Genomic DNA, 18,833 nt, shown 5'->3' with positions numbered 1-18,833 from the left:
AAAATGGCGACTGCATCGTTCGTTAGAAATTAGTCTGGAGGAACTATGGAGGCGCCACTGTCTCGGCGACGCCAACGTGACCGTCAAGCACGTCCCCCATTGGTCGAGGTGCCGATGGACGCCTCGTTCACCGACCAATACCACGAAATCAACGGTTGTATGTGAGACATACACAGCAACAAATCGAAGCGTCTCGTGAAAATTCTCACGGTGGCGTAGGAGAAGGGGAAAATGGAAAACGTAAATGGCGTTGGTACTACCCAGAATTTCATCGTTGCCCCTGTTTGTGCTTTGTGGTAGTGCTTACCTTGGATCGCCGCTGCCAATACTCCAAATTTACAGAGGCTAAAATACTTCAAGTCAGTGCTGACAACTTTTTTGTTATTTAATGTTTGCATTCTGCTTAATTTCTTCACTTTCATTGCATTGTTTCGAATAATTCATTATCGTGGGAGATGAATACCTCGATTGTTCAATTGTTGAGGCCACATTTCCAGATATTTGGATGATTTTTCGAGGGTACGGGGGGAACACGATGGGATCATTAGGACGAGATACAGTTGAGTTCATGATATATCTGATATTCTGATGAACTGTTTTGGGGCCGAGAAAACTTTTTTTTCGATATTTGAATTCATCCCGTGTACTTTGAGATTTTGCATTCCTCGTGGTGTTGTGGGACTGCCCCAATCCCTTCAGCAAATATCCAGTAAATGATCTTATTTGTGCCTCTCAACTTCGAACCTTATTTTTCTCATTGACCAGGATCCAGGATGACGAGCGAATCTGAGAAAAAACCTGAACTCTGTCTGATATGCAATGGGAGAAACTCTATCTCTGGGGATTGTGTGCAAATATTCAGTGATCGTGACAATGGTAGTGGAAAAGCACTTTCTGAAACCATATGCTGTCTACTAGACACTCACATTACATCGGACAATGCCCATTCCACTGTTTTGTGTCCAACCTGTTATCAATCGTGTCAAGAAGTGAGTCTCGTTTTCCACCAGTATTTTTTTGATTTTACTTCACAGAAAAAGAAAGATAAATGAAATTTCCCGAGATAAAAAAAAGATTTTCCAATAATTTCATCAATCTTTCTTCACAAATACATTTTAAACAACAACAATACTATTTTATGTTCGTTGAAATATTTGTGTTTAGTTCGAGGAGTTAGAGAAGAAGATGATGACAATCAAGCAGGAATTGTCCGGGAATCATCAGACAACCGTCAAGGAACTATCGAAATTAGATAATCCGGGAGATGAATGCAATGATCACGATTATTTAGATGGAGTGGAGCATCACATTGTAGAGGAGGAGGAAGATGACGAGAAGGACATAAAGGAAGGCACTAAGATCGAACAGCCAGACATCAAGGACACTCCGGACACCACCATGGAGGAACACTTGGATGAGCAGCTGTTGCAAGAAGATCTCAACACAGATCACGCTGAGCAGACTAAACTGACGGAGGTCTACCTCGACGAGTCCATCAGCATCAAATACGAGGAGGAATGTGACGCCCTAAAATTGACAAAAGCTGAGGAGAGGAGGAGAAGAGAAGGTCGAAAATCCAAGAGCAATTCAAGGGACGAAATTCAAGAGCCAATTATCATAAAAGTAGACAACTCCTACACGTGCCTGATCTGCCCCAAGGACGACGGATCAGGGGTAACAGGTGATGCCAAGGAGATGGTCACCCACATGAAGACAGCCCACGACACTCGGCTGTACATCTGCGACATTTGTGGCCTTGACTTCAGGAAAAGAAACGAATTATCGATTCACCTGGACGATCATGTGGCGAAGGAGGAGGGCGACTTCCAGTGTGAAGTCTGCAACAGGATATTCAGTAACTTGAGGCTGTTTAGGATCCACCGGAGGATACACTATCCCCAGGTGAAGTCGTGGCCCTGCGAGACATGCGGTAAACGTTACAGCTCAAGGAATTTGCTTGATGAGCATGTGAACACTCACATCGGAGTGAGGCCGTATATATGTGAGACCTGTGGCAAGGATTTTGCGTCTAAGTACACCTTCAAGGCTCACGTCAAGACCCACGAGGTTCGTCCTAGGCCCTTCGAGTGCACACAATGTAACAAAAGCTTCCTAAGCCAGCAGAATCTCAACCAGCACGAGAAAACACATCTGGGAGTTAAGGAGTACATTTGTCATCAGTGTGGGAAGGCTTTTGGCTCACCCCATAACCTGGAGGTCCACAACATCGTCCACACTGGCTACAAACCGTACATTTGCAAGATGTGTGGAAAGGCATTCGCACGAAAAGCCGAAATTCGAGATCACGAGAGGACACACACGGGGGAAAAACCTTATCAGTGTGAATTTTGTGGAGCTACATTCAGCCAACGATCGAATTTACAATCTCACAAACGAGCGACACACTACAATGACAAGAGGTACAAGTGCGATGACTGTGGTAAGGGCTTTAAGAGACGTCGACTCCTGGATTATCACATTAAGGCCGCCCACACTGGGGAAAGACCGTACAAATGTGACACCTGTTCAGCGACCTTTGTGTATCCAGAACATTTTAAAAAACACATGAGGATCCACACGGGGGAGAAACCCTACTTGTGCGAAGTCTGTGGCAAGGCATTCAACAGTCGAGATAATCGTAATGCCCACAGGTTCATCCACAGTGACAAAAAACCCTACGAGTGCCTTGTGTGTGGCATGGGATTCATGAGAAAGCCTCTGCTCTACGCTCACATGCAGTCCCAGGGTCATTTGAACGACACTATTGTTGTGAATCAGCCCAGGCTGACCACTGAGGAGGACCAGGTCATTCTACCCGAGGGGGATGTTGAGTTGATGCTCGAGGATGATGGAGATGAACTTGGTGAGACTGAACTCTATGTCACAGATCTGAAGGACCACGTGATTATCCACGATAATCAGAATATCTATCAGGAGGAAAATGTTTTGAATATCACTGAGGGGGAGGGCTTGGGAGAGGGAGGAGTACAGCACATGGTTGTTGATAACCAGGTGAGATATATTTTAAAACTAGTTTCATTAATGCTAAGCCTTGTTTGTTGCGAGTAATTTCATTCGTAAAAATGCAATTGTTTAATTTTTAGATGGCCTTTGCTGAGGGGGAAGTCATTCAGTGTAAAACGAACGACGAGGGAGAACAAGTGTACAGTTATAACGGGGGTGAGGATGAACAGACGATAGTTGTGTCTGCAGGAGCTGAATACAAAGAGTTGATGGGTGATAGCAAGAATCCTGTGAGATTGGTTCAAATTAGAATTCCGTCTTCAACTGGGATTGAGGGGAAAAGTTGGTTGAGTCTTGTTCAGCAGAACACGTAACTTTATTCGATTGGATGATTATTTAGTTAATTTATCAGTGAGTGAAGGACGAAATTAATTCATGTGTTACAACAAATTAACAGATGAGTCTAGGGCTTTTCTCGAGAAGTCTATTGAATTTCCATTGTTATTCCACTGGAACAAGAATCTAATGCTACTTTTATTACTTAGCCATTTGTTTATTGGAGTATATTTCCAAACCAAACGTTGGATTTTCTTAACAATAATTGTTTCAATAATATTCTATTCTTTTGTATGAAAAGAATTCTCATAGTGCACCAATAAAAATTCTCGGGAATTTTTGAGAGGAGCCCCAGGTTTATATTAATTTTTGTCGTACGAGTTGATACAAATAATCAGCTCGTAATTGTAATGTTCACTTTGCTGTTTGATTTGCAATTACTTTGAATTACCTGTAATTATGAAATGGAATAAAAGATTGGTGGTTTTTTTATGACATTTGTATTTCCTTCTGATTTTTCAAATAATCCTTTCTTTTCTCGTTTCCAAAAAATTCAAATAATTCGTTTGGGGATTTTTGGCAGAAAGATTCTAGCTCCAGGGACCCCAGACGGCCATCTTGAAATTACAGTAAAAGCCCGGGCATTTCGGTTAGCCATGGAGATGGTCCATAGTGTTTTGTCTTCAGCCGGGATCTACATATCGAGCTCTTAAAAAGTCTCGTAAAGTTATCTCGGTGATTTTGTTGTTGATTAAACTCTGAAAAATGACGGAGGTCACTGAGGTGAAGGGGACCAAATTCGGCATGGGTTTGTACACATAAATATGATGTAAAAACTTCACAAATGCAATAACTAAACAACAGGTTATCTTCCTTTGTTTAGATTCCCAGGCCCAGCAGATCTTCGTGCGAATCTTCAAGGCTCTCCCTTCGGTAAGTCCACTTCAGATGTCTTCTTCAACAATGTCATGACAATAAATAATAGCCACCTCATCGTATACCATGATACATGATTTTTATTTGACATAAGAGGACCGTACACACGAGTTTGTCACAGGTTCTATTCTTTGTCTTGGGGTTTAAATATATTTTATAATACTTATATCATGCTGTATCAAAGTGATGGGATTATTGAGGTGATTTCGATGCTCTGTTGTAAAAAAATAATTGTACAATCGTATCGAAATACGTGTCATAATCACAACTTAAAATTGTGACGAGTGTCTGTGGCAAAATGGGCAGATTGATTTTTTTTCCAAAATATTTATCACTCATTGCAAAAAAAGTCAAGCGGCCATTTTCCTCCAGAATATTGAGAGACAAACTACCCTAACGAAGAGCTGATTTTTTCCTTTGTTTTCTCGTACGTCGTGACGATTTTATTTCCCACTCGTTTCCAAAATCCGGGTGCAGGAGTGGTTGTTGTTGTCGTTTCTTCTGAATCATGTCTTGGTGCTCGATCGGGTGCTCCTGCAAATGTGGGATTATTATTATTTCTGTCAGCAAAGTCATGAGATGTTTCTCGAATATCCCAAGAGTCGGACATTGGTGACAGTGTTGCTGTTGGATTGGGTTTAACCCCCTCGAATATATTGTCATTGTGGTTGACGTCGTAGGGGCCTGTGCCACCATAAGCCTCGAGGATACGAGGTTGAAAGAGTGTTTCAGTGTCTGTCGTGTTTAGTTGTTCATTGGGTGATAGTTGAGGATTTTGAGAGCCATCGGGGCTTCCTTGTCGGTAATTTTCACTTGTCAAGTCACTGGGTCGATGGGAGTTGTGCCACTGGGTGCCAGTTGTCTGTTGCAGTTCGATGTCGTCGGTCGATGATGTTTTGGGAACGCCAAAGTCTTGTGAAGGTCGAGGGTAGGTGTTTTGGAGGGCTGGACGTCGTCTGCCACCCTTCACTGAGGGCATTGGGGTGTCCTGTGCTGCACTGGAATCACCACGTCCTCCGCTTCTGATTTGGCCCCTTGCTGGGGGCTTTGGAGCTGGACGTTCGTTGCCGAGCTCGAGGGAACCTGATCCCCGGGACGAACCAGGGAAGGATTGAATTTGGTGATTCAAATCACGCTGCTCACTTCCAAAGTCAGAGCCAGTGTTCTGCTGCTGTTCAAACCCAAAACTGTCCGTTGTTTGTTGAGTCAGATCCCCGAAGGATTGAGTCTGCTGACTTAGGTCTTCGGTTTGTTGATCGTTGTCTCTGTAATTTCCACAATTTCCGTATTGATTTTCGAAGCCAAGATTCCCTGTCGTTTGTTGAGTGAAATCGTCGAAGGATTGTGTCTGTTGACTCGAATCACGTTCTTGATTACCAAATCCGTAGTTTCCTGTCTGCTGTTGTTCAAAGCCAAAATTATCAGTCGTCTGCTGGCTCAAGTCTTCGGTTTGCTGACCATAATTCTCTGTTTGTTGAGTCCAATCGCCGAAAGACTGAGTTTGCTGACTCAAGTCTTCGGTTTGCTGACCATAATTCCCTGTTTGTTGAGTCCAATCGCCGAAAGACTGAGTTTGCTGACTCAAATCTTCGGTTTGCTGACCATAGTCCCCTGTTTGTTGAGTCCAATCTCCAAAAGACTGAGTTTGTTGACTCAAGTCTTCGGTCTGTTGACTATGACCTGGAGAACGACTGGAATTCCCTCGTCGATTCCCTGTCTGCTGTCCAAAGCCCAGATCTTGAGTTGAATATTGAGTGAGATCCTCGGAATCTTGAGTCTGCTGACTCAGATCCTCAGTCTGCTGGCTGTAACCTCCATAGGATCCTCGCCCTTGACTACCATGGTTCTGCTGATCAACTCCAAACCCACCAGGTTGTTGCCTCTGCTGCTGTCCCAATGGCACATTGCGTGATTGTTGTTGGGAGTTATCATACAGACCTCCTTGTCGATTATAACCATAATCCCCATCATTGTGGCCATGTTGTTCGTGACCATGAACCCCATGTTCATGATGCCCATGGCCATGCTGCTGATGCTGATGTTGATGGGAAAAGTCGTCAGGATGTTGTGTTTGTTGAGTATAATCCTGATCTCCATCATTGTGTCCATGTTGCTCATGTTCATGAACACGTCCGTGGTCATGCCCATGGCCATGTTGTTGATGTTGATGTGAAAAGTCGTCAAGATTTTGTGTTTGTTGAGTATAATCCTGATCTCCATCATTGTGTCCATGTTGCTCATGTCCATGAACACGTCCATGACCATGTCCACGGCCATGTTGTTGATGTTGCTGAGAAAAGTCTCCAGGATTTTGTGTTTGTTGAGTATAATCCTGATCTCCGTCATTATGTCCATGTTGCTCATGTCCATGTCCAATCCTCCCCGATTGGTCATTAAAATCCCTACCTCCCCGATTATTCTGCCCATAGCCTCCCTGATCATTCTGCCCATAGCCCCCCTGTTGCCGACGTTGACTGTTCAATCGTGAATTCCCACCTTGCTGACTGAGATCCTCAGTCTGTTGCATCAAATCCTCAGTCTGTTGTGTCAAATCTTCAGTTTGTTGTGTCAAATCTTCAGTTGGTTGCGTCAAATCCTCAGTCTGTTGTGTCAAATCTTCAGTTTGTTGCGTCAAATCCTCAGTCTGTTGAGTCAAATCTTCAGTCTGTTGTGAAAAATCGTCTTTAGTCTCTCTCTTATACCTTTTACACAGCGTTCCATACGCAGCCCCTTGGCACCCGGACCCTTGTCCTCCATAGCCGATGCTCTCAGTCTGGCCGTTGTTTGAGCTGCACCAGGTGTACTGGCCATCAGCCCCTCTGCATCTGCCAGCTGTCGTGCGCAGGGGTTCGTAAGTATGCGAACCCCCATAAGTCGTTTCTTTGCGACTTCCGGATGCATTCCAGCTCTCTTCGACTGTCTTGGTCGGAGACGTGTGGACCGGATAAACCTGTTCAGTCTGCTGATTGTACCCTGCATTTTGCCGATTATACCCTGCATTATGCTGACCATACCCAGTATTATGTTGGCGGTATCCAGCATTATGCTGATTGTATCCAGCATTGTGCTGACTGTATCCAGCATTGTGCTGACCATATCCAACATTTCCCTGGGTGTAATCAGCAGCAGCTTGATTATATCCAGCATGACCCTGGGTGTATCCCCCTGTCTGCTGGCTATATCTTCCATCATGCTGACCGTAACCAGCATGCTGGGTGTAATCGTTGTGCTGACTACCACCACTGGATAAACCTTGGCTGCCACTTACGTAACCAGTCTGACCACTCTGACCATGGGATCTGAAACAAATACATTCGATCATTTCCTCCGATGATCAGTGAACAATAATGTTATTTTAACATTAATTTATTCCTTTGCCTAGTGATAATTGGAAGAGATGCAGAAAAAAATTACTCTTCATCATCGTTTAATTACGTAATCAGCAATAAGACGCGATAATAGTTGACGACATAGTTTACGTCGACTCGCATTCGCATCTCGTGATTACAACATACCCATACTGATAAGACTGTTGATATCCTCCTGCGGTGCCCGAGACGTACTGCTGGCTCTGGCCAGGAATTGTCTGAATGGGTGTCTGATGGCTCGTCATGCTGATCCGCCTGTTGTACCCCTCGTCTTGGCGAATGGAGCCACCAACCGGTGCCACAGGCACCTGATGCACACCCGACGTCACCACGGAGCTAGACCCATGACTCGATGTTGATCCTGTGTGTGTGAGACTCGCTGATTGTTGTCCCTGCACTTTCAATTCATTCAATTTCGTCTCAAGGGAGTTAATCTGCCCAATTAATCTATTCCACAATCCATTATCTCTGACTGCTTGTTTCATCTGGTCCAGGTGCTGTTGAACGACGTCAGTGTATGATTGATAATTGCTCAGTTGACCCATTTGCACGCGCTCTGAGCACTGGCTGATGTAGGACTCGAGGTTGTTCGCCATCTCCTCGAAGTTCCGGACAACATTCTCCGAGACTTGGGTCGTTGATGTCTGCTGGATACCAAGATCCTCGATGTTCTGTGCATTTTGGCCGTTGGAGTTGATCTCCCAGTTCTCGTGGTGGCTCGAGCCACTCGAGTATCCACCCCCAGACAGGTGTCCCTGATTTCGCAAAAGGTTGTTGCTCAATCCACCACCAGTTCCCCACGACTTTGTGTAGTTCTTCTTGAAGTAGCGCATCTGGGCATTGTCGGTTTCCACTTTACCGTGCTCCTGGTAAACTTGTCCCCCGTCGTTTGTTTTGTAAGCTGCATTCTTTTGCCACGTTCCTGGCTGACTGTAGTCCAGGTGATGGGCCTCTTGGAGTTGATTCATCAGGCTCTGGTGGAGTTGCTGGAAGGCAGCATTTTGCTGGGCCATGAAGCTGCCTTGGGTGCTCATGCCGGTCACCCCGGTGATGCTCTCATGGCTGTAGGTTGATCCTGATGATCCGCAGTTAGTGTAGCAGGGCTTCGGGGCACCGAGGGCTTGCGACACTAGGGCATAAATTATTAACGCCCATTTGACCGTCATTTTATCACGTGTTCCCCAGATGTGGAGATTTTACCACTTAATTTTACTTTGAACACGAGGGGGTGTGAACTTTGATGGGGTAGATCAATTTGCACTAGGGGATTTTTGATGTTCACTGGTTAAAATCAAGTGCACTTGTAACTGCTCTGGGGAGCAGCGATTCGACTTATGTATAGCCACCCCTTCTCCACCAGCTGTCCGTTGACTTCGAGGGCATGTTATGCTACGTACTGGGTATTCGTAATCGCAACTGTTATTACTGCGCGGGAGTCCAGTGGAGATGAACCTCTTGAGGAAATAGGGTTTCGAGAAATCCCCACAGACGAAAAAATTTTAGGAAAAAACGGTGGAGGGGATTTTTTGGAAAATTAAACTGGCTTTTAGCCGACGTTTTTGTTAGTTTCCCTTTGGTTCGTTGAAACGTGAAAAATTCCCAGAGAAATATTTTATTTCTTCGATAATTGAACCGAGATACAGCAAAAATAAATAATAAATAATCGTTTCCCCTCGCGCAGGACCAATATTGATTGTAGAATGTTCATAAAATGTTGAAATCACCTCGGAAAAATTCTCAGACAATTCTAATTTGCATAACTGATCAGGAAAATGAACTCATTCACTTCCTACACAGTAGCAAAGTCAAGTATTAGTATCTCGAGTTAAATAAAAAAGTGAACTCATCTCGTTTGCATGATTGAGCGATGGGGTTTGAGGAGTCGTTAACAATTGTGAAAAAAGCCAACATCCAGAGGTATTTATACCAGCGTTCAAACAACAATTACACTAAGAATCCATATTTGGAATTACGTGATGTCACACGAGTACATCCGTGTTCAGTTGATTCGCTTTAGATTCACTTTCATCCAGCGTTTCCAAGTATCATTTCAAGGATGACAGACAGGTGCTGAGTTAATTCGCATATCCCCATTCTTGAAGACGCCGGCAGTCATTCATGCTGATATTTTATTCTGACGTTGAGGAAAAGAATGGTATGGGATAGAACGATTTCATTCAATTTCACTACTGAATGAAAGAGTCAAGTCAAGTGTATCCCAGGGTTGCCAAAACTGGGGATCATTCTCTTCTGATATCCAATTTCTTGATACCCTACATCCGATTAAGCGCGACCTTCCCGAAGTATGAACTCTGGTCCCTCGTTTGCGATAAATCATCGGGTCCCCGGACGATCACGAGATTCATTTCATCTTCGATTGAGCTTAATCCCAGTGAAATTGAATAATTCGTGTTTTCACAAGAGAAAATTTGGATCGAGGAAATTCTACCGAACATAATTCTACTGAAAATTTAGTTCTACTGATTCACTACGTGAAATATTTCCTAGTCTACTAGAATTTCAATAACATTCATCCAAAATTAATAGAAAGTTCAGTAAAAATCCAGTACAATTTTCCAACGAAGTCAGAGAATTTTTCTATGAAATTTGGCGTGCGATATGCGATATTTAATTAATTCTGGGTGATTCAGGAATGGTAATGAATGAATCGCATTCATCAAGAGAATAACATCATTATTAAGCCAACAATAACATCGAAACTAATTTCCCTTGACCCAATTACAAGAATAACAGGTCCAGCAACGGCGTGCTTGACCCGTTAAACCACCCTACGTCTTTCCCCAGTCAATCCACAATGTTCAATATTGTTTATTGACCCATCGAGGAAACTCTGTTATCAGCGAGTCTGCTCTCTTTTCCATCGATAAGAAAATCACAATTGAATCATAACTAAAAAACAGACACGTGTCAGACTGATCTCATCCCCCTTCATAATATGTTTATCCGCAGTAGCCCTATCGCTGAAAATAATGTTGAGTATTGATTATTCTCAAAGTCCCACGAAAATTTACGACATTAAAAAACCTTCGCACGTATCTTTGAGTCAGGGGTCAATTCATTATCGAAGATCATTCCCCAATCACGCACGCGGAATTCGAAGAAATTTTCTTATCCACGTTGGAGCTGCGCGGATACTGGGAAATCGGAGTTTGTGGTTGGATGAGATGGTTTTAATTGGTGAAATAATATTAATTTTCAGCCATTTTTCTTCGGCTGGAAATGGGGACGATTATTGGGGGAGTCTGCAATCATTGCGGGGTATTACCATTAATGAGATCAAGTTCATTTGCATGTGTGGAAAAGTTTAAGAGGAGGTACTTCGAGAAATGATTTTTTTCATAAATACGATCCGCATATTTCAACTAACTAATTAATTGATGAAAATTGATTAATTAGGGAGTGTAATTAGGGAGTTCAACTAATTCAATGGAATTAATTGAAAATATATTTTATTTGGTTCGATGAAATTCATAAAAAATCTAATTTGTTGATCAGAAACCCACAACTACAATTCGTTTCTTCAATCGAGTCGACTATTACTCAGCTCACGGAGAAGATGCTCCCTTCGTGGCTAGGGAAGTATTCAAGACGACATCGGCTTGCAAATCCATGGGAATCGGTGAGTATTTCACCCATAACCATCAGCCGCATGTAGATGACTTCACCCACGATCTGATTTCATAATTAATTCATCGGTTGATTGATTCAGCGCCTAATGAAATCGATGGTGTCATCCTCAACAAAGCCCGATTCGAGTCAATCGTTAAGGAGCTGTTGCTGGTCAAGCGGTACCGAGTTGAGGTATACATAAACCGAGGAACGAACAAGAATCAGGACTGGACGGTGGAGTACAAGGGCTCTCCCGGGAATTTATCACAATTCGAGGAGATCCTCTTTGGTAACACTGATGTTGCTGTTCGAGCCTCCATCATGGCTGTTAAATTAGGAACAGAAGGAAAATCAAAGGTGGTGGGTGTCAGTATAATTGACACAGTATCAATGACAATTTTTGTCAGTGAATTTGCCGACGACGATGCTTTTTCAGACCTCGAGGCATTGGTTGTGACGAATGCCCCAAAGGAGTGTCTTATCATCGATGGTGGAGGCAACAAGGACTTTCAATCACTGAAACGATTGATGGAACGCAATGACGTTCTTGTGACGCCTCGCAAGAAGGCTGACTTCTCCAAGGACTCTCTGATTCAGGATCTAAATTCCCTTCTGAAGTTCGAGAAAGGCCAGCAGGAGAATGCCCAAGCACTCCCGGAGGCGAGCCTCGAGCAGGCGATGTCATCAACAGCTGCTCTCATTAAATACCTGGACCTGACGTCCGATGCATCCAGCATTGGGCAGTTCTCGGTGAAGCACTTGGAGCGTTCGCGATATTTGAAGCTCGATTCAGCAGTGATAAAGGCGCTGAACATCGATCCACCCCCTGGGTCATCAGGTCTTGTGGGAGGGGCTGTCACGAGTGTCCTAGCACTCCTGGACAAATGCAGAACTCCTCAGGGACATCGACTGATCGCCCAGTGGGTGAGACAACCACTCAAGGACTTGGCATTGATCAAGGAGAGACATGACATTGTCGAGCAACTCGTCAAAGACAGCGATCTCAGGTCAGCACTGAGTGAGGATCATCTCAGGAGAATTCCAGATCTCGAGCAGCTGTCGAAGAAACTCACGAGAAAAAATGCTGGACTACAGGACTGCTACAAAGTTTACATCTGCATGCTTAATCTACCAGTCCTGACAGCTAAATTGACAGAGGCTGATGGCTGCTCTGCTATGAAGGCCATGATCACTGAACCACTCACGAGTGACATCAGTGATATGGATAAATTCCAGCAAATGGTGGAGCAGACCATCGATCTTGAGGCCACCGACACTGGGAATTTCCTGGTGAAGGCTGAGTTCGATGATGAGTTGAGAGAGTTGAGGGAAACAATGGAGAAATTGAAGGGTAAGATCGAAAGTCTTCTGAATAAAGTTGCAAATGACCTCAACATGGACGCCGGCAAAAATGTCAAGCTGGAGTCGACCCAGCAGCAGGGTTTCTACTTCAGGATAACTCTCAAGGACGAGCCCATTCTCAGGAACAACAAAAATTACGAGATTTTTGAGTCGATAAAAGCCGGAGTCAAATTCAGGAACGATAAATTAACTGAACTTAATGATGCGTATATTGGAGCTCGAGATAGGTACGCGAAGCAGCAGCAGAGTGTCGTCACAGAAATAATGTCAATTGCAGGTAATTGGTGGTTGAACTGTTTGAAATTCCATTTAATTTTCTCGATAATATTTTCATTTATCTCCAATTGATTAATGTATCAGTGAATTAATCTGGAGTTGATTTATCTAGACTGGAAAGTATTCTTCTTCTTTTACAGCTGGCTACAGCAATTCAATCAAGGCCATTGCATCAACTGTTGCCATTCTGGACGTGCTGACTGCCTTCGCTGTCGCTGCTGTTCAAGCCCAAACGACTTTCGTTCGTCCTGAGATGCTTGACAGCGATGCTGGAGTGATAAATATCGAGCAGGCAAGACATCCGTGCCTGGAGGCTCAGCCGGACATTCACTTCATCGCTAACGACGCCAGCTTCAAGCGAGACGAAAGCCAATTCTTCATCATCACTGGGCCCAACATGGGTGGAAAAAGTACCTACATGAAGTCCATTGGAGTTTGCGTTTTCATGGCCCATCTTGGCAGCTTCGTACCCTGTGATAAAGCCAGCATCTCGGTCATTGATTGCCTCCTAGCTAGAGTTGGGGCTGATGATTCACAGACCAAAGGTGTCTCCACGTTCATGATGGAGATGGTCGAAACTGCTACTATTCTTCGAACTGCCACCAGCAATTCCCTCATAATCATCGATGAACTTGGTCGTGGCACCTCCACCTACGATGGTCGTGGAGTTGCCTGGTCAATCGCTGAGTACATTGCCAAGGAGATAAAAGCCTACTGCCTCTTCGCCACTCACTTCCACGAAATAACGCTCCTCGCCGAGGAAGTTTCAACGGTCAAGAATTACCATGTCACAGCCCTAGTCGAGAAGGACAACATCACGTTCCTGTACTCGGTTAAACCCGGAATTTGCGACCAGAGTTTTGGAATTCACGTTGCTAAAATGGTGGAGTTCCCGGAGGACATCATCGAGTTCGCCAGGGCGAAGCAGGCTGAACTGGAGGACGGGGAGAATATAGAGTTCGAGGGATACAAATCCACCGAGGAGAAGAGGAAAATAAAAGCGGAAGGAGATAAACTGATAGCCGGCTTCATTGAGAAATGCAAGACTCTGGATGAGTCTCTTCCTGAGGACGATTTGAAGAAACAAATTGAAACGTATAGGACGGAAATACTGGAGATGAAAAATCCCTACATTGCAGCACTCGTCGGTAGTGGATAATTACTCGACGGTAATAGTATTGTCATTTCTCCCCAGTTCTTCGATTATGTTCAGTATCCCAACCAGAAGTTCAAACTACTCTGTAAGTTCGTCGTAAATAAATAGTTTTCCTACTTTTTGTAGAAATTATGAGTCAGTCGATACGTAAAATCAGGTTTACTCTTCTTCATCCCCACACCTCGAAAAAAAATCCTATCAGCCCTTGTCAGAAAAAATATATTTGAAATTGATAAAACGGAAGTGGCGGCCATGATGGAAACTTGGCAATTACCCAAACAAAGAGGATAGACTATCCTCTTGGGTACAAAGCTCAGGACAGTCCACTGAACCACTCTGCATGTCCGACAGCGATGTTACCTACAGAACTACCCCCCTCCTGCGTTTCAATTCCCCTACCATCTTTATCAACAGTTTGGTGGAAAATTACAGTTTCAGGAAATGTGCTCCCATGACACACGACATTTTTCTGAATGTACCGTGCTCTCTCCAACTCTTTAGAGGAAAATACAAAGAGCAATGGGGATTGTACCTATGATTCAATGTGTTGGAAAAGCCCACCCTGACACCCCACCAATCGTCCATCATCGTCAAGAATTTCATCATTATTACCTGATGACATAATGTATTACCTTCACTCTGTCGTATATCATGTAACCTTGAACTTGACTAACGTATTGGTTTCTCTTTGGTACCCGGCGGAAAGTTCACCGATTGGGAGTGTCACATTTCGTGACTCTTCACGGCAGTGTCGCTCGTGCGGTGCTCCCTGACGTACTCTCACAACTGCATCTCCGTTCTTTCGTGCCCCATTATATTATTAATAATCGGTAGATCATAAGCATATCAATTAACAATGGATCCACCAGTCTTCCCCGAGGAGATATGGATCAAAATCTTGCTCTATTGCGATGTACCTGATATCATAGCCTTCGGTAGTACTTGCAAATATTTAAGGAAAACATCCGACACCGATTATCTCTGGTGAGTGAGGTTAACTCATGTCAAATCATTAATTTTCCAATCACTCGGCTTTGTCACCTCTCATTCCCTCACAATGATTCATCTGAGAATGTTTATCCCTTTCTAAATGTCTTGGGCTTCAATTGTGGAGGAGGATTGGGTACTTTTGACAGTAATGAGAGCCAATGATGTCAATTTCACGATTAAAAATATTTTGTTATCGTAAAGTATAATTTATTGACAGAGTTGAGTGAGGAAAATTACAATAACAAGTGGCCTAACCTAACCTATTCCGAGCTGTCAAAAGTGAAGAGAATGTTAAAGTAATCCCCCCACCTTGAGTTTCCAGGAAGTTGAAGTGGCTCCAGTTGACATCAAAAGTCCAATTCCGCTTCCCAGACATAAAATGTTTGCAGCTGCTGAGTGTGAGCTTCAAATCCGTGTGTTACCGTCTCCACATGGTGCTGACACTCGGTGAAAATGCACCCTTTCCAAAATGTTCCCTCTGCAGTGGCTACACCTGTCAACGCACCTGTGTGGAGGGTTCGAGTAACAAAGTTGTGATTGACATTGGCAACAAGTACACCTGGGTGAGAACCCCCCTGTTGGGTCTCCGAAGGCACTGCTCCCTGTTCGGCATTCCCAAGTGCGAGAACGAGATCCAGTCAACGTATCAGCCACCGATTGACAAAGCCCCAAGTGGCAGTGGGATGAGTCGACTCAAGTCTGATTACAAATCAACAGCTAAAAAATTGAAATCCCTCACACTATCGGAATTGAAAACGACGAAGAGATTCACATACAAACCAAGCGGTCCTTTCTGTGTTTTTTGTAACTCCGTGAAACTCTACAGAGAGAAGAGAAGATTGGCAGTACATCCTCTGGAGTCCTTGTGCTATGCAAAGACAGATCCCCTGTATCAAAAGCTGGTGAATGGCTACTGCACAGACACTGTTGAAGTCATGGGAATACCAAACATCGACGTGGTGAGCCCAGCAGAGGCTCTCCTCAGTGAGGGAACGTTTCCAGTCTTGAAGACGTTTGTTAATCACCTGTTTCATCAGATGGCACTAACTGCCACTCTGAGGAAACCCAACGCAGTTCTGATGTTCTGTGAGCCCCTGGCGATGCATCCAATGCTCAGAAAACAGCTGCTGCATTACCTGTTTCAAGAAGTGAAGGTCGCCAGGGTATGGCTGGTGCCAAAGCCACTGGCTGCGTGTGCCATGATGGATGCTGAGACATGTGTGGTGGTGGATAGTGGAGCCTTGACCACCACTGTTGCTGTGGTTATTGGAGGAAGGGTGATGCCTCATCGGTGGAGGCTTCTGCCAGTTGGGGGCTGGCATGTGGCTTATCATCTCACACAGGCACTGCAGTGGCAGCCCAAGGAATTTCATCAGATACCGATTTCACATCTCGATACTATGCCGGTGAAGGAAAAGTGCCGGTTGAGCTATACCATCGAGAACGAGGATATGAAGAGAGGCCCTGTCAAACGGGAGCATATCAATCTCAGGGTTGATACCTTTCCATATGATGATAAATTCTGGGTAATGTGTAAATCCAAAAGTTCTTTTAAACACATTAATGCCAATTATTGAATTTAACTTTGTGATCCATCACGTTGATTTATCTCATTGTTCTCTCCCTCTTGATCCACAGAAAGTCTCTCTGGGGCAGGAGCTGCAAACAGCCCCGGAGATGATGTATATCAGTCTGGGACTTCCTCAGATAATAAAAGAGGTAACGGCAGGCCTCAGCCAGGATCTCATTCGGGAATGTCTCTCGAACATTGGCCTGACAGGCGGTAACACCGACCTGTCTGGCTTTGGCCCCAGGCTTCGGAAGGATCTTTGTGAAGTACTACCCGAATACGGATCAATACTTGACGTACGAAATTGCGTTGGTGCACGCAGTTGGAACGTTGCCATGGGAGCGATGTATGTGCCACTGGCTCTTCACCCCGACAGAACTCCACCGGAGTACGTCGAGGGCAATCCCTTCGGGCTGTCTCGAGAGGAGTACGTTCTCTTCGGATGTCAGTCACTGGAGTAAAGGGAGATGGACCTGACGATTGTCATCCGTGAGAAGAAAATTAAATCCTGTTTTTGAAGGATGGCGAACAGGAGGGGAACTCCAGAATTTTGAATGGAAAGTTTCTCATGTTTACCACGACTTCACCCCAGGTTTGAAAAATGAATTGGAATAGGAATTGATATAAAAAGTGCAATGATGAAATACACATATAGTTTATCCAAAATATTGTCTCTGAAACGTACTATTAAGAGTTGAGTTGAGACAGATCGATCTATAGGAATGTTAGGGACGATAATAAATCACTCACAGCTTTTCGCACTGAAGTAACTGACGAGAAGCACATTTTTAGAAAGTTTTAAATGAATATTTATTGACGTAATTTATTGAAAGTAGTCATAGCTGGCGATAGTAAATATCGCCAAAATTTTTTTCCTTTGGAAATTTATATACAAAGTAATGTATTAAGAAACCGAGTAACGCGAGGCGATGAGAGCTTCCAGCTTTATTAATTAAAGGAAATTATGACCTCGTTAGAGTCGAAAATAAAATGAAATTGTCATTTTAGGTGATATGATAATCTAGGTAGACGTTTCTCCGAGCCCAATAAAATAGTGCATGAGAAGAAACTTACTTCAATCTCCCATTTTGTCTCAGAAATTAACGATAAATCGTTCTCTATCTGTAAATAGTTCATTCAATTCTCACTTAGTCTGCGAGGTATTCCGCGTCAAATGCGTCAACGGTTGACCCCTCTCGGACGCTCGAAAATTCTGTAGTGAAGTGTTAAAATAAGGTCAACTTATTTTCTGCTGAATATCCCAAAACCAACGAAAAATAGAAAAATATCCCGAGCAATTTTTTTTGCAGGAAAACAAGTCCTCCAAAAAAATTCCTGTAAAAATTTCTCTATTGTCTGGATCTTGAGGTTTTTAACAAAAACCGAGGCTGGAGGTCAGCTCACTTGATTTGTTTTACCACTTCAAAACAGAATTGATCTCAATTTTTTCTACGACTGGGAAACCGGACAAATAATCTCAATTTTTTTCACGTTGACGTGGAGTACCTCCTGTGTAAATAACAAGAGTTGTATTTCAACTTCAATGGGAATTCAATTTGAATAATGATTATGAAACAAAAGTATTATCTGTAGGGAACTGTATCTCAAGACTTTAATTCTTATACTTTGTAAATTTATATCAGAAAAAAAATGTCTTGCCAAACATTCCATACAATTTGGACGTTCTGCGATATAAAAAAAAATCTAGTGAGTATGAGAGCGTTTGAAATTGTTGATTCGATTGTAATTATTCGAGAGTATGAGGGTATTTTTCCGATTGATTAGTTACACGATTGTACTAATTTTAGGAGTCGACTTATCAAGGGAGTTCAATCATAAATTGAACTATTAAATTTTTTAATGCATGTGAATACGTGAGGACATTATTTCTTTCTACAATTGTTTTTATATCGATAGGATTTATTATTGAATGACTTTTCTTAGGTACAAAGTTGAGTAATTAAGGGGTTAATATACTATTTTATTTCGCCTTGTAAATAATAAAGATATATAATATATTATCTCTCTTTACATTTTCTTTATTACATAAAGACATTAAAACGTTTACATACTAGGGTACATTTTGGCGTATTTACAGAGTACATGCACTTCTCTGGGGTGTGTACATTCACGAGTACGTGCATGCAATGTTTTTTTTGGATAGCCGAATTTTTTTTTCTATGCATCTACATTCCTGAAGGTAATTCCTATTTAGTTTTCAATGTTATTTCAATAATTGGAGTCA

At 43.2% G+C, this 18,833-nt stretch overlaps 4 protein-coding genes across 7 annotated transcripts; 3 read left to right on the top strand and 1 right to left on the bottom strand.

Annotated features, from left to right (window-relative positions):
• The first annotated feature begins 199 nt into the window (after positions 1–199).
• LOC135169616 (zinc finger protein 431-like) lies at positions 200–3,795 on the top strand. 2 transcript variants are annotated; one of them, XM_064134769.1, is made up of 4 exons: positions 200–359; positions 766–989; positions 1,165–3,012; positions 3,105–3,795. In XM_064134769.1, the coding sequence occupies exons 2-4, from the start codon at positions 774–776 to the stop codon at positions 3,336–3,338; spliced, it is 2,298 nt and encodes a 765-aa protein (XP_063990839.1). In that variant the 5' UTR covers positions 200–359; positions 766–773; the 3' UTR covers positions 3,339–3,795. The 2 variants fall into 2 exon arrangements, with proteins under 2 accessions (XP_063990839.1, XP_063990841.1); XM_064134771.1 differs by lacking the exon at positions 200–359 and adding an exon at positions 381–559.
• A 94-nt stretch (positions 3,796–3,889) lies between these two features.
• On the top strand, positions 3,890–14,157 carry LOC135169615 (DNA mismatch repair protein Msh2). 3 transcript variants are annotated; one of them, XM_064134766.1, is made up of 5 exons: positions 3,890–4,108; positions 4,184–4,233; positions 11,121–11,244; positions 11,335–12,873; positions 13,013–14,157. In XM_064134766.1, exons 1-5 carry the CDS (start codon positions 4,066–4,068, stop codon positions 14,029–14,031), a joined length of 2,775 nt encoding a protein of 924 aa, XP_063990836.1. In that variant the 5' UTR covers positions 3,890–4,065; the 3' UTR covers positions 14,032–14,157. The 3 variants fall into 3 exon arrangements, with proteins under 3 accessions (XP_063990836.1, XP_063990838.1, XP_063990837.1); XM_064134768.1 differs by lacking the exons at positions 3,890–4,108; positions 4,184–4,233 and adding an exon at positions 9,382–9,521; XM_064134767.1 differs by lacking the exons at positions 3,890–4,108; positions 4,184–4,233 and adding an exon at positions 9,600–10,939.
• LOC135169612 (filaggrin-2-like) lies at positions 4,299–8,893 on the bottom strand. Its single transcript, XM_064134756.1, has 2 exons — positions 7,752–8,893; positions 4,299–7,535 (listed from the first exon to the last, which is right to left on the bottom strand). Exons 1-2 carry the CDS (start codon positions 8,768–8,770, stop codon positions 4,625–4,627), a joined length of 3,930 nt encoding a protein of 1,309 aa, XP_063990826.1. The 5' UTR covers positions 8,771–8,893; the 3' UTR covers positions 4,299–4,624.
• A 220-nt stretch (positions 14,158–14,377) lies between the features above and the next one.
• On the top strand, positions 14,378–18,609 carry LOC135169620 (uncharacterized). The gene is made up of 3 exons (XM_064134776.1): positions 14,378–15,012; positions 15,341–16,544; positions 16,657–18,609. Exons 1-3 carry the CDS (start codon positions 14,885–14,887, stop codon positions 17,047–17,049), a joined length of 1,725 nt encoding a protein of 574 aa, XP_063990846.1. The 5' UTR covers positions 14,378–14,884; the 3' UTR covers positions 17,050–18,609.
• Positions 18,610–18,833: the final 224 nt, after the last annotated feature.

The sequence above is a fragment of the Diachasmimorpha longicaudata genome, chromosome 15 (assembly GCF_034640455.1).
Source record: "Diachasmimorpha longicaudata isolate KC_UGA_2023 chromosome 15, iyDiaLong2, whole genome shotgun sequence".
In the NCBI taxonomy this organism is placed as follows: Eukaryota; Metazoa; Arthropoda; class Insecta; order Hymenoptera; family Braconidae; genus Diachasmimorpha; species Diachasmimorpha longicaudata.
The sequence above is the reverse complement of the archived record's forward strand: the minus strand, read 5'-3'. Positions and strand labels throughout refer to the sequence as shown.

Excerpts from the sequence above, each read along its gene's own strand:
- LOC135169616 (XM_064134769.1), top strand. The coding sequence starts at position 774 with ATGACGAGCGAATCTGAGAAAAAACCTGAACTCTGTCTGATATGCAAT. Across the intron at positions 990-1,164 it reads GTTATCAATCGTGTCAAGAA|TTCGAGGAGTTAGAGAAGAA; the intron begins GTGAGTCTCGTT and ends ATTTGTGTTTAG. Across the intron at positions 3,013-3,104 it reads ACATGGTTGTTGATAACCAG|ATGGCCTTTGCTGAGGGGGA; the intron begins GTGAGATATATT and ends TTTAATTTTTAG.
- LOC135169615 (XM_064134766.1), top strand. The coding sequence starts at position 4,066 with ATGACGGAGGTCACTGAGGTGAAGGGGACCAAATTCGGCATGG. Across the intron at positions 4,234-11,120 it reads TCTTCAAGGCTCTCCCTTCG|AAACCCACAACTACAATTCG; the intron begins GTAAGTCCACTT and ends TTTGTTGATCAG. Across the intron at positions 11,245-11,334 it reads TTGCAAATCCATGGGAATCG|CGCCTAATGAAATCGATGGT; the intron begins GTGAGTATTTCA and ends TGATTGATTCAG.
- LOC135169612 (XM_064134756.1), bottom strand. The coding sequence starts at position 8,770 with ATGACGGTCAAATGGGCGTTAATAATTTATGCCCTAGTGTCGCAAGCC. Across the intron at positions 7,536-7,751 it reads CAACAGTCTTATCAGTATGG|ATCCCATGGTCAGAGTGGTC; the intron begins GTATGTTGTAAT and ends TATTTGTTTCAG.
- LOC135169620 (XM_064134776.1), top strand. The coding sequence starts at position 14,885 with ATGGATCCACCAGTCTTCCCCGAGGAGATATGGATCAAAATCTTGCTC. Across the intron at positions 15,013-15,340 it reads TCCGACACCGATTATCTCTG|GAAGTTGAAGTGGCTCCAGT; the intron begins GTGAGTGAGGTT and ends TTGAGTTTCCAG. Across the intron at positions 16,545-16,656 it reads CATATGATGATAAATTCTGG|AAAGTCTCTCTGGGGCAGGA; the intron begins GTAATGTGTAAA and ends CTTGATCCACAG.